This window comes from Apium graveolens, unplaced genomic scaffold (genome assembly GCF_009905375.1).
Source record: "Apium graveolens cultivar Ventura unplaced genomic scaffold, ASM990537v1 ctg6112_1, whole genome shotgun sequence".
In the NCBI taxonomy this organism is placed as follows: domain Eukaryota; kingdom Viridiplantae; phylum Streptophyta; class Magnoliopsida; order Apiales; family Apiaceae; genus Apium; species Apium graveolens.
In genome coordinates this window covers 1-11,699 of record NW_027419227.1, presented here as the reverse complement: position 1 = coordinate 11,699, position 11,699 = coordinate 1, and the positions used below count along the sequence as shown (strand labels likewise).

General features: G+C 34.0%; 1 protein-coding gene across 2 annotated transcripts; it reads left to right on the top strand.

Annotated features, from left to right (window-relative positions):
• Window positions 1-772: 772 nt before the first annotated feature.
• On the top strand, window positions 773-8,611 carry LOC141703044 (hydroxyacylglutathione hydrolase cytoplasmic). 2 transcript variants are annotated; one of them, XM_074506658.1, is made up of 9 exons: window positions 773-915; window positions 1,027-1,149; window positions 1,448-1,609; window positions 1,990-2,068; window positions 7,485-7,598; window positions 7,676-7,852; window positions 8,093-8,163; window positions 8,301-8,330; window positions 8,417-8,611. In XM_074506658.1, the coding sequence occupies exons 1-8, from the start codon at window positions 869-871 to the stop codon at window positions 8,314-8,316; spliced, it is 789 nt and encodes a 262-aa protein (XP_074362759.1). In that variant the 5' UTR covers window positions 773-868; the 3' UTR covers window positions 8,317-8,330; window positions 8,417-8,611. The 2 variants fall into 2 exon arrangements, with proteins under 2 accessions (XP_074362759.1, XP_074362760.1); XM_074506659.1 differs by lacking the exon at window positions 8,417-8,611 and having other exon boundaries at window positions 8,093-8,393.
• The last annotated feature ends 3,088 nt before the right edge of the window (window positions 8,612-11,699 follow it).

Here is an 11,699-nt window from a genome sequence, read left to right as displayed (position 1 = left end):
GGCTCGTTGAAACTCGAAAAAATATAAAATTTTCTGAATATTTTTAATTATACTTACATCGGTTTGTATAAATATACATACAGAGATGAAGAGAAGAAGAACCGGGCTGTTCACAATCAAATCACGGCCAAATCAAAACCAAATCTAAACACACCAAATCAAGCAAATATCACACCCCCTTAACTTCTTGATAAAAACCCAAATTTTAAGCCGCACTTTATTCATAAAATCTCGAATTCGAAGTTGTACTTTATTGATACGGTTGTGTGTACGTGTATATTGCGATTACAATCCAAAGCACTTCATTGACAAAGATTTAGGCGAGACTAAAATTTGGGCGGGGAAGAATGGGGGGAGGAGAACAAAGTTTCAGAGAGATGAGAAGAATAGGTCCGAAAACAAGAACGGGGAGATGATAATTTTGGTATAATCTTTTAGCTAAATGGGTTGGGCTTGGATCAATTATTTAGATGTTGGGATTAAATCAATAGGTTGGGCTTGATAAAACTGATTATTTTCTTTTTTATTTGTTAGCGAGCTGTTCGGCTCGGCTCGTATTTGTTCGCGAACAAACTCGAGTTCAGCTTGTCAGTTCGAGCTCAAACACGTTTTTTCGTTCGATTAGAAAGCTTAGCTCGGCTCGGCTTAGTTCGTCAGAAAAAAATAAAAGCTGGAATTCTTAATGTGAAAAATCGGTTTGAGTCGGTTCGTCAACAACCAAAAGAGCGGGGCGAGGGAATGTTGGGTCCCATTATCTGTGAAATGAAATTACTCTTTTTTATTATTTTATTTTACTTGTTTAATTTTCTCTGCGTGTGTTCTTATCTGTTAATTAATCATAAATCAGAAACACCAAAAAGAGGTAACAATGAAAGTCATCGACGTCCCTTGCTTGGAAGACAACTATTCCTACTTGTAACCTGTCTTCAATCCCTCTATCTATACAATCAACTTTGTCTGTAAATTTTGTTTTGTGTTATTCCTGATAATATTGTATAAACTCATTCAATAAATTAATTACTGCAGAATAATTGATGAGGCAACCAAAGAAGCTGCAGCTGTAGATCCGGTTGAACCCGAAAAGGTTCTTCAGGTCGCCCAAGACCACGGTGTTCACCTCAAACTGGTGCTCACCACTCACCACCACTGGTACTCTCTCTACCATTTAATTAAAACTCATTCGTACTCTGTTGCTCATTTCAATTAATAAAACATACAAATCTGTAGGTTAATTGTCACTGAATTTTGTCAAACTGTATGATATATTTCTCTATTTATATGCTGATTCACTTATTTCTTTTCTTATAATTCTGTATTCTAGTATGTTGAATTCGGAAATTACTAATTAATAGTCATGTGCTTTTGTTTTTTTATATACACATACATATTTATTGTTGTGTTTGTGTACATGTTTTTGTTGGTTTGATATATGATCATTTCTCCCTAGGGATCATGCTGGAGGCAATGAAAGGATCAAGGAACTCCTTCCCGGTATTAAGGTTTATGGTGGTTCTGTTGACAATGTCCAAGGGTGTACTGATAAAGTTGAGAATGGTGACAAGTTTTCACTCAGTTCCGATATCACTGTACTCTCCCTGCATACCCCTTGGTGTGTATGCTCTCTTTGTTATATTATATTTATATCCTCCTGTATCTTGTGTTCATAGCAATGTTAGTCCACAGACGTTTTTTTATTACTTGTAGTCTTTCTTCTATATTGGAACATGTAATACGTCTATTATTTTGCTGATTTGTTTATCTGAGTTGTGCACTGTTGAATTTTCTTATGATTTTGATTTAGAGCTAGCTAATTATGTGACATTATGACTGGTTTTTTTGGTTCTTTGGATTTAATTTTTTGCCTCTGTGTGGCATCTATGAAAGCACTTTTATGGAAGATTTTGGACTAGAATTACATGGCTGCAACCATTTTGTATGAGTTCTGTCTTACTTCATGTGTTGATTTTCTTTCTTTGCTGCTTTTATCAGCCATACAAAAGGTCACATAAGCTATTTTGTTACCGGCAAAGATGAGGAGAACCCTGCTGTTTTCACAGGAGACACATTGGTGAGTTTAATCTTGTCTGTGAAATAATCAATTTCAGACGTTTGCACTTTATGCCTTTTTTATTTTGCTAAATGACTTTTTACTTATTTCCTTGTATATTTTAGGATTAAAATGTATTTGTTTGGATGTTTTCAAGTTCGAATTTATCTGTCCTAAATCTGAAGGATTTGTTTGAGTTTTTTTGATGTTTCTGAAAAATATATAAGAATTATCTCCTCCGTTTTGCTCATCCCATGCAGAGCCGTTCTTGAGATTTTTTGTGCCCCGTGCCGAATAAAAAATTTTTGTCACCAAGAAAAATAGTAAGTATATTATTAAATAATAATAATAATAATTTATATTTATAAAATATTATAGTAAATTAGAGTTGGAAAAAAAAATCTTACAAGTACATAAGTAGTAATATATAATTATTATAAACAAAAAGACAATAACATAAAACCTAATTTATATGTAATTTATATATAAATATTTATTAATAAAATCTTAAATAACTCTTTTCATTGAATATATAAATATAAAATATAGATATAATTAAAAATAAATTAATAACTTAGAAAGTGAATTAGTGGAAGAAAACTAATATTCATAGTATTTATAGTTAAGACTAATAGTCTAACCTAGTTATCAAAATTATTAATATTTTTATTAAATACTTTGCTTAGTAAATTTTTTCGAATGAGAAAAAGAGCACGAGATAGATGAGATTGACTAGTTGGCTATGGGCAACTTGCTAAAATTTAATTACTTAAATTGTTAAAATTAATATACCATTTTTAGTTAAGCTCAAGCTAAAAAAAATATGCCGCTGAAAATTTTAAGGTCCTGTTCCGTCGAGCAAGTCGCACACCCTCAGGCACGACCATGATCCCATGTTCAATTTGAACATTGAGCTTACCTAAATATAAGCCTGTGGGTGTCACTTGGAGGTGGCACGAAAGTCTCAAGTATATCTTGTTAGGAGTATAAGTAAAAGGAGTACCTTAAATCAGCAAATCGATAATACAAATACCAAAAATTGTTCAGAGTCACGTGAAAACCACGCTCTCTTTAAAACAGATTAGCCCCTTCCGTATGGTACTCGAAGGTGTTGTGGCTTCCGTCTCCCAGGATACAACGAACAAAGGCAGTCTTAAGCACTTGAAGACTCGCGCCTTTTACGAACTGAACAAACACTACTTTCTATCTCACAAAAACTGAACTTAGGGCTCTAAGAGGAATGCAAGAAAACAATGAAAATTCTATAACTTTTTTGGTGTGTAAAACAATGATGCAAGAGTTCTAGTTATAGGGGGAAATGATATGTAACTTACAAAAAATAATAACTTTGTAACCTCCACAATAATGACCAAATTAATTCTAACTCATTAGTTTAGGAGTTACAGAATCAAAAATCTCATAAGTTACAAATCAAGCAAATAATGCCAATTAATTTTATTCAAATATTTTTCTAACAATCCCCCACATGAATAAAATTGACGTTGCAAAATGACATGTTTTGACATGGAGATAGAAAGTCATGGTAGAAACCAACATATGATAGGTAGGTGTTACCCCTTGAACCTTCCCTTATAAGAACATATTTACATTTCTAGAATTTCAGTAGTCGCGTTGACCTTGAACTGCCCTTCTGTATTGTGAAATGATGATACATCCCCCACTGGAGTCTTTCCTATATTTATTCAGTTCTCACTGTTAAGCCCTTTTTGGTCCTGAGTTTTAGCCTGGTTCTGTGAGTTTTTCCCAGAATTAGCCCCCACAATTCCTTCTTGAAGCGACCCCACTTCACTCACATAGGTGATCTCTTAAACAATACAAAAGTATTATTTGTTCGACATATCGACACATAAGGATCATTAAAAGCATAACTTAGCATTTTCCGTATTTTATCACTGTTTTTATCATAGGAATGGACCCGGGAGTAAAACCCCCACAGTGATCTCACTAAGTCTTTACAGTTAGGTTGTCCCATTGAACCAAGATCTTGGGATCTCCAGTCAACAAGGTTGGGTTTCCTTTGTATCGACTTTTATTATGGGCTTTAGTCTCATTCCTTATGATAATTTCTCAACTATCTCTTTAGTTAACCCTTTGGTTAGTGGATCCGCGATGTTATCCTTTGACTTGATGTAGTCAATAGTGATAATTCCAGTTGAGAGAATTTGTTTAAAGGAATTATATCGAGGATAAAATTGTCTCGACTTTCCATAACAATTTATTCTAATTTACCAAATAACCAATTTTCATAATTTGTTATAATCAAAGAGTCTACAGACTCTGTCATCATCAAGGTTACAATTCATAATTGATATTATCAACTTTCAGCGTCCCGAAAAATAGCAATTTCAATTCACTAGAAAACCAAATTTGAGCGTCGTCAAATTGGGATTCTCATTAATTTAATTACTCAATTTGAGTGTCCTCAAATTAGCAACTTAGTCATATCATTTGGAACCATTGACAATAATTTCTATTAACATGAACTAGTCTCTCATGCCACAAACGGGAAGACTAAAGCAAGTAAGCAGAAGAATTATTAAATATTCTTTGCAGTCATTACATTTATTTCAAATAATCAATCGGTTACATAACCATATCCCACAAACATTACATTTTGGGAGAAAATAACTTTAAGCAGATAGACTGATGTCAGACATGTCTTGAGCCACTTCATCTACCATGTGGGCCTCGTGTTTCTTCCGCTTCGTAGCCTACACTCAGTTGACTTATGACCCATCCTGTCACAATTAAAACACTTTCCTTGAAATATCTTCTTTGAAATTCCAGTCCTAGGTCCCAAGTCGGGCCTCTTGTCTAGTTTCCCCTTCTTGAACTTAGAGTTCCTCTTGACTTCCACACATTAGCATTTGAAAAGCCGACAGACGATTCTTGTTATCTTCCTCGATGCGAAGTCTTAAGATAAGGTCTTGTACAGACATCTCCTTACGCTTATGCTTCAAATAATTCTTGAAGTTCTTCCAACCAGGGGGCAATTTCTCAATTATAACGGCTACTTGGAAGGCTTCATTTATGGGCATTCCCTCAGCTTCCATGTCATGCATTATCATCTGAAGGTCCTGAACTTTATCAACCTACCTTCTTGGAATCCACCATCATAAACTCAAGGAGTCGGGCCATTATAAACTTCTTAGTACCCGCATCCTCGGTTCTATACTTTCTGTCAAGTGAGTCCCACAGAGTTTTGGACATTTTTAGCGCACTATACACCTTATATAGTGAATCACTCAAACAGTTCATTATGTAATTTCTGCACAAGAAATCCGAGTGGTTCCAAGTTTAGACTGCACTCACTAGCTGAACACCAGACTCATATTCTTTCAGCTTAGGTGCATCCTCAGTCAAGAACCTCGCAAGGTTCAATGTGGTTAAGTAAAACAACATTTTTTGTTGCCACGTTTTGAAATCCAGACCACTGAATTTCACCGGTTTTTCCGCGTGAGCGGTTACCGGTACAGCCGTATTTAGCACCACAAGGGTCGCTGCATTAGGCACTGCCTCACCAGTCTTATCACCAGACAAGCTATCTCCGTCAACTCCAGTCATTTCTTAAATCAACAAATATAAAATACAAAACTAGTACGTATAATTATCAATTAAAATATCAACAAAATTAATTGATAATATAGAGATACACATAACAGTTTTGTACAAATATGATCACATAAAAAAAACAAAAAAAAACCATATCTTTGAATCAAATATTCCATATTATAGTTCATTGATAGAATGATTTCCAGGTAGTTTGGTTAACGCACAAACGACATTATTGGCACCACCCAACCTTACAGAAATTTAATCCTGTTGGTGACAAAATCATTCAATCTTTAAACAATAATATTTCATATTTAATTTTCTTATTATTATTTTTTTCCATTTTTTTTAAATCTTATTTTTTTTTCCGTGTCCCAAAAACAAACTAGATATAAGAGAAAAAATAGCTTTAAAAATATAAGCATAACAATTTTTGCTCCTCAAATTTAAAGCATTAACCAATTATAGATTTATTCCTCCCCAAACGTTACAAGAACACATATTAATAAAAGCTCACATGAAATAATCATTCAATATATTCAATTATTTGCCTTCCAAAAAAATTTTTTACGAGAGACAAAACAAGTTATGAGGCCAAAGAAGGATGATTTAATAAATCCGAGGTATGCAAAAACGTGATTAAATAAAAAAAACTAAGTTTTTTCACCTCACAACTTTATAAGAGGAATACAAATAAGAAATTTGCATCATTGATCATTCTATCAAGCTCATAAAATCTAAAACCATGACAGAGATTATTAGAATCATGTTAGATACCAGAGGCCTGAGCATGGTGCTATTAACCTGATAATCATATAAATAAACAAAACAAAATCTCCAGGATACATGGTCAATATAGAAAACAAAATGCATGCAATGCTAGAACAATAAAAAATAAAAAAAAATTATGGCAAAACCGTACTTGAAAACACGTAAACGACGACATCTAGCACATAAAAACATGCACCAAATGCCTGAATGATTAACAATTATTACCAACATAAGCCTTAATCCTATAACTTACCAGTAAAATCATATTATACTCATGATACTCATGAGTTAAGATAAATTGTAAAAACAACTAGAACATAAATAAACAAGAAAACCAAACATGAATATAACACTGAGCTAATAGCGCTGAGCTATCATATATATATTGAGAATATGATAAATATAAAAATAATTAATAAAGTCCAAATAAAGCATGCATGTATCATAAAAAATACATAGAACTACTATACTCCAGAAAAATTCAAACAAATCAGTTTATTAGTTAAGCTAATTCATATAAAGTATATTAATCTGTTTTAAGCTTGTTAGGAGTATAAGTAAAAGGAGTATCTTAAATCAGCAAATCGATAATACAAATACCAAAAATTGTTCGAGTCACGTGAAAACCACGCTCTCCTTAAAACAGATTAGCCCCTTCCGTATGGTGCTTGAAGGTGTTGTGGCTTCCGTCTCCCAGGATACAACGAATAAAGATAGTTTTAAGCACTTGAAGACTCGCCTTTTACGAACTGAACAAACACAACTTTCTATCTCACAAAAACTGAACTTAGGGCTCTAAGAGGAATGCAAGAAACAATGAAAATTCTATAATTTTTTTGGTGTGTAAAACAATGATGCAAGAGTTCTATTTATAGGGGGAAATGATATGTAACTTACAAAAAATAATAACTTTGTAACCTCCACAATAATGACCAAATTAATTCTAACTTGTTAGTTTAGGAGTTACAAAATCAAAAATCTCATAAGTTACAAATCAAGCAAATAATGCCAATTAATTTTATTCAAATATTTTTCTAACATATCTCTCTCTGCGTTAATCTGTTAATCTATCATATGTGTTATCTGTTTATAGTTTGTTGCTGGTTGTGGCAAGTTCTTTGAGGGCACAGCTGAACAGATGCATCATTCTCTGTGTGTGACATTGAGTTCTCTGCCAAAGCCTACTCGTGTTTACTGTGGCCATGAGGTATACTAACATTTTTATACTTAGTCACATGTTTATCCTTTTTACAAGGTAAGAGTCTGAATATATTTTATTCTCAGTATACAGTGAAGAACTTGCAGTTTGCGGTAACAGTTGAACCAGACAATGCAAAAATATTCCAAAAGCTCTCTTGGGCTCAGAAGCAGAGACAATCAGGCCTTCCTACTATTCCGTCAACCATTGAAGAAGAGCTGGAGACTAATCCCTTTATGCGAGCCAATTTAACTGAAGTTCAGGTATTTCTAATTGTCTATTGAATTGAGTACACTAGTTTTAAGGAACAGAAATACGAGAACAGTGGGAAAAAAATGTAACCCACCATGCGGAGTGAAGTAATTTTTAGGTAGGCTATGGAAGAATGATACTTGACCTGCCAGAAATAGAGTCAAAAGCTTTCCCACCGTCTGTTTTATTAAAACTTCCATGCCAGAAAAAGCTTTTTAATATTAGTTGTTATATACTTGCTTATTCGGCAGGGGAGGGTTGGTTGTAAATCTGCTGTTGAAGCTATGCGGGAGATAAGGCAACGCAAAGATACCTGGAGTGGGTAATTAACTGCTAATGCATATACTTTGTGCCTCTTGGGTTTTGTATCAAAGTACCCATCTACTTAATCTGCCTTTGTTTTCCGGTATCCGTAAAAACCGTGTGTAACTCGAAACATTTAATTATCTTCTCCCACAGGATATCATCTCTTTGAAGTCTTGTTATGAGGTACTACCTAGCAGTGCACATATATTGTGTTCATTAAATTACATATTTTGAATGTCGTCTTAATTTTTTTTCTTTATGTTCTTTAGTTGATTTGAACAGAAGAAACACTTTCTAAAAAGTGATGAACAAATACTTATATGTGGAATGCAGTGTTGGTGTGAAATGGAAGGCCAACAGTCATAATAATTTCAGTAGGAATGTCAAGTAAATTAATGGTGGCAGCCAAAATTTGAAGTACTGGTTTAAGTGTGATTTTTGTTTAAGGATAAGAATTACTTCTATTTTTTCGTCCACACAAAATGACTTGCGGAAAGTAATCATCTAGTACCAACGAACTGAAAAAGAGTGCTGCAACTGAATTGCTTTACACCAGCAGTATGGTTGGGAGGCAGATTCTTGTAAAGATGAAAGCCTTTAAATAATATATTTAATTAAATTGAAAAAAATGAGCAACGCATCATAAATTCATAACACAAGTGAAATATTGCTTCATTATGAAATATTAGAATTATTATAAATATAGTATAGATACACCAGGAGAGAAGAAGAGCATCATAAATTCATAACACAAGTGAAATATTGCTTCATTATGAAATATTAGAATTATTATAAATATAGTATAGATACACCAGGAGAGAAGAAGAGAAAGAGAGAAAAATAGAGAATATATTATTTTTAAGTGAGTTTACGAGCTCAATTTAGATGGCATGAATTTGATACATGAACTTGAGAAGTCAACAGACTCATATTTATGAAAAGATCAAAAGATTAAAGCTAGAATATTCTAGCATCATTCATTTACAACATATATAAAGTTCTAGGGACATCCATTAACAACACTCCCCCTTGGATGTCCATTTTTCGATAATCGTGCCTCGCTAAAATCTTTCTAGGAAAAATCCCATTGGAAAAAAATCATAGTAAAGGAAAAAGAGTAATCGATTATGAAAATTTAGTTCAAGTCCTTAAGTCGACGCATGCCAATCTTATGTACTAACTTCTCAAAAATTGATGGAGGTAGCGACTTCGTGAATAGATCTGCAAGGTTGTCACCTGAGCGAATTTGTTGTACTTCAATTTCTCCATTCACTTGAAGATCATGTGTGAAGAAAAACTTGGGGGATATATGTTTAGTATTATCGCCTTTGATATATCCTTTCTTTAACTGCTCGGTGCATGCTGTATTGTCTTCGAACATTATTTGGCGAAACTTTCCTTTCATGATGGATTCCACATGACTCCCTACTATGCTGACATATTGATCTCAACCAAACACATTCTCGACTTCTCGACTAGCTTCATCGATTGCAAGAATTTATGCATGATTAAAAGAGGTAGCAACCAAAGATTGTTTCACTGATCGCCATGAGATGGTCGTATCTCCATAAGTGAACAAGTAACCTGTTTGTGATCGAGCTTTATCGGGATCAGATAAATATCTCGCATCTGCATAACCAGTTAGCACTGCTTTAGATTTATTAGAATAAAATAATCCCATATCAGTTGTGCCTCGAAGGTATCGAAAAATATGTTTAATTCCATACCAATGCCTCCGAGTTGGAGCACAACTATGTCTTGCTAATAAATTTACAGAAAATGCAATGTCTGGTCATGTATTATTAGCAAGATGCATAAGTGCACCGATAGCACTAAGGTAAGGTACTTCAGGATCGAATGCCTCTTCATTTTTCTCCTTTGGCCGTAATACATCATTTTTCTTATTAAGTGATCGAACAACCATGGGGGAACTGAATGGATATGATTTATCCATGTAAAATCGTTTAAGTAATTTTTCAGAGTATGTTGATTGGTGAACAAAAATTCCATCTCTCAAATGTTCAATTTGAAGTCCAAGATAAAATTTTGTTTTCCCAAGATCTTTTATTTCAAATTCTGCCTTAATATAATTAACTGTTTTCTGGAGCTATTCAGGAGTTCGATTTATATTTAAATCATCCACATACACAGCAACTATAGCGAATGAAGACTCAATCTTCTTTATAAATACACATGGACAAATGAGATCATTTATATATCGTTCCCTTAACAAGTACTCGCTTAACCTTTGGTACCACATTCGACCAAACTGTTTTAATCCATATATTGACCTTTGCAACTTGATCGAGTAAAGGTCACGAGAATGTGGTCTAGATGCTTCTGGTATTCGGAATCCTTCAGGGATCCTCATATATACATCTTTTTCAAAAGAACCATACAAATATGTTGTCACAACATCCATCAGACACATTTTTAATTTTTCAATAACTAAAAGGCTGATAAGATAATGAAAAGTCGTTCCATCCATTATATGAGAATATGTTTCCTCATAACCAATGCCTGGTTTTTGCGAAAAACCTTGAGTAACTAGACGTGCTTTGTATCTTACAATTTTATTTCTATCATTTCTCTTTCGCACAAATACCCATTTGAAACCAACAGGTTTTGTCCCTTCAGGGGTTCGGACTACAGGTACAAACACTTTATGTTTATTAAGTGAGTCCAAACACTTTATGTTTATTAAGTGAGCTCAATTCATTTTCAATTGATTCTTTCCACTTTGGCCAATCATTTCTACGTCGACATTCATCGACGAATTTTGGTTCATGATCCTCATTTTCTGTCATTATATCGAGCGCTACATTATATGCAAAATTTTCGTCGACGGTAGTGTCATATCGGTTCCATCTCTTTCCTGTGACAACATAATTAATTGAGATCTCTTCACTTTCAACATTTTTAGGTACCTGGTCCTCTTTTGAGGTTTCATCTATCGTGTCACAAGTCTCTTGAGGAGTCTCTTCTGGAGATTTTATTTCCTCTATTTGGGCATATCCATTTTTTACCCCTTTTCTTTTTCGAGGGTTTTTATCTTTTGAACCGATCGGCCTACCTCGCTTCATGCGAGGTCCTGATTCACTTGCTTTGATTATTTGTCCTTCTGGGACTTCTATCTTTGCAGGAGCATTTTCATCTGGTATGTGTGACTTAGTCACTCTATTAATATCAGTGAATGCATCAGGTAATTGATTTGCAATGCCTTGTAACTGAATTATTTTCAGAACTTCTAGTTCACACTGATTTGTACGAGGATCATAAATATTTAATGTTGATGCATTCCATGTAATTTATTTTTCCAGCAGTTTATTCTCTCCCCCTGATTTTAAGATAATCTTGTTTTCTCCCCCTAATCTTGGAAAAACTGTTTCATCAAAATGATAGTCAGCATACCTTGCTGTAAACATATCACCGGTCAAAGGTTCGAGATACTTTATTATAGAGGGAGATTCATAACCGATGTATACCCTTAATCTTCTTTGGGGACTCATCTTTGTACGTAGTGGTGGAGCACCAAGGACTTATACCGCACAC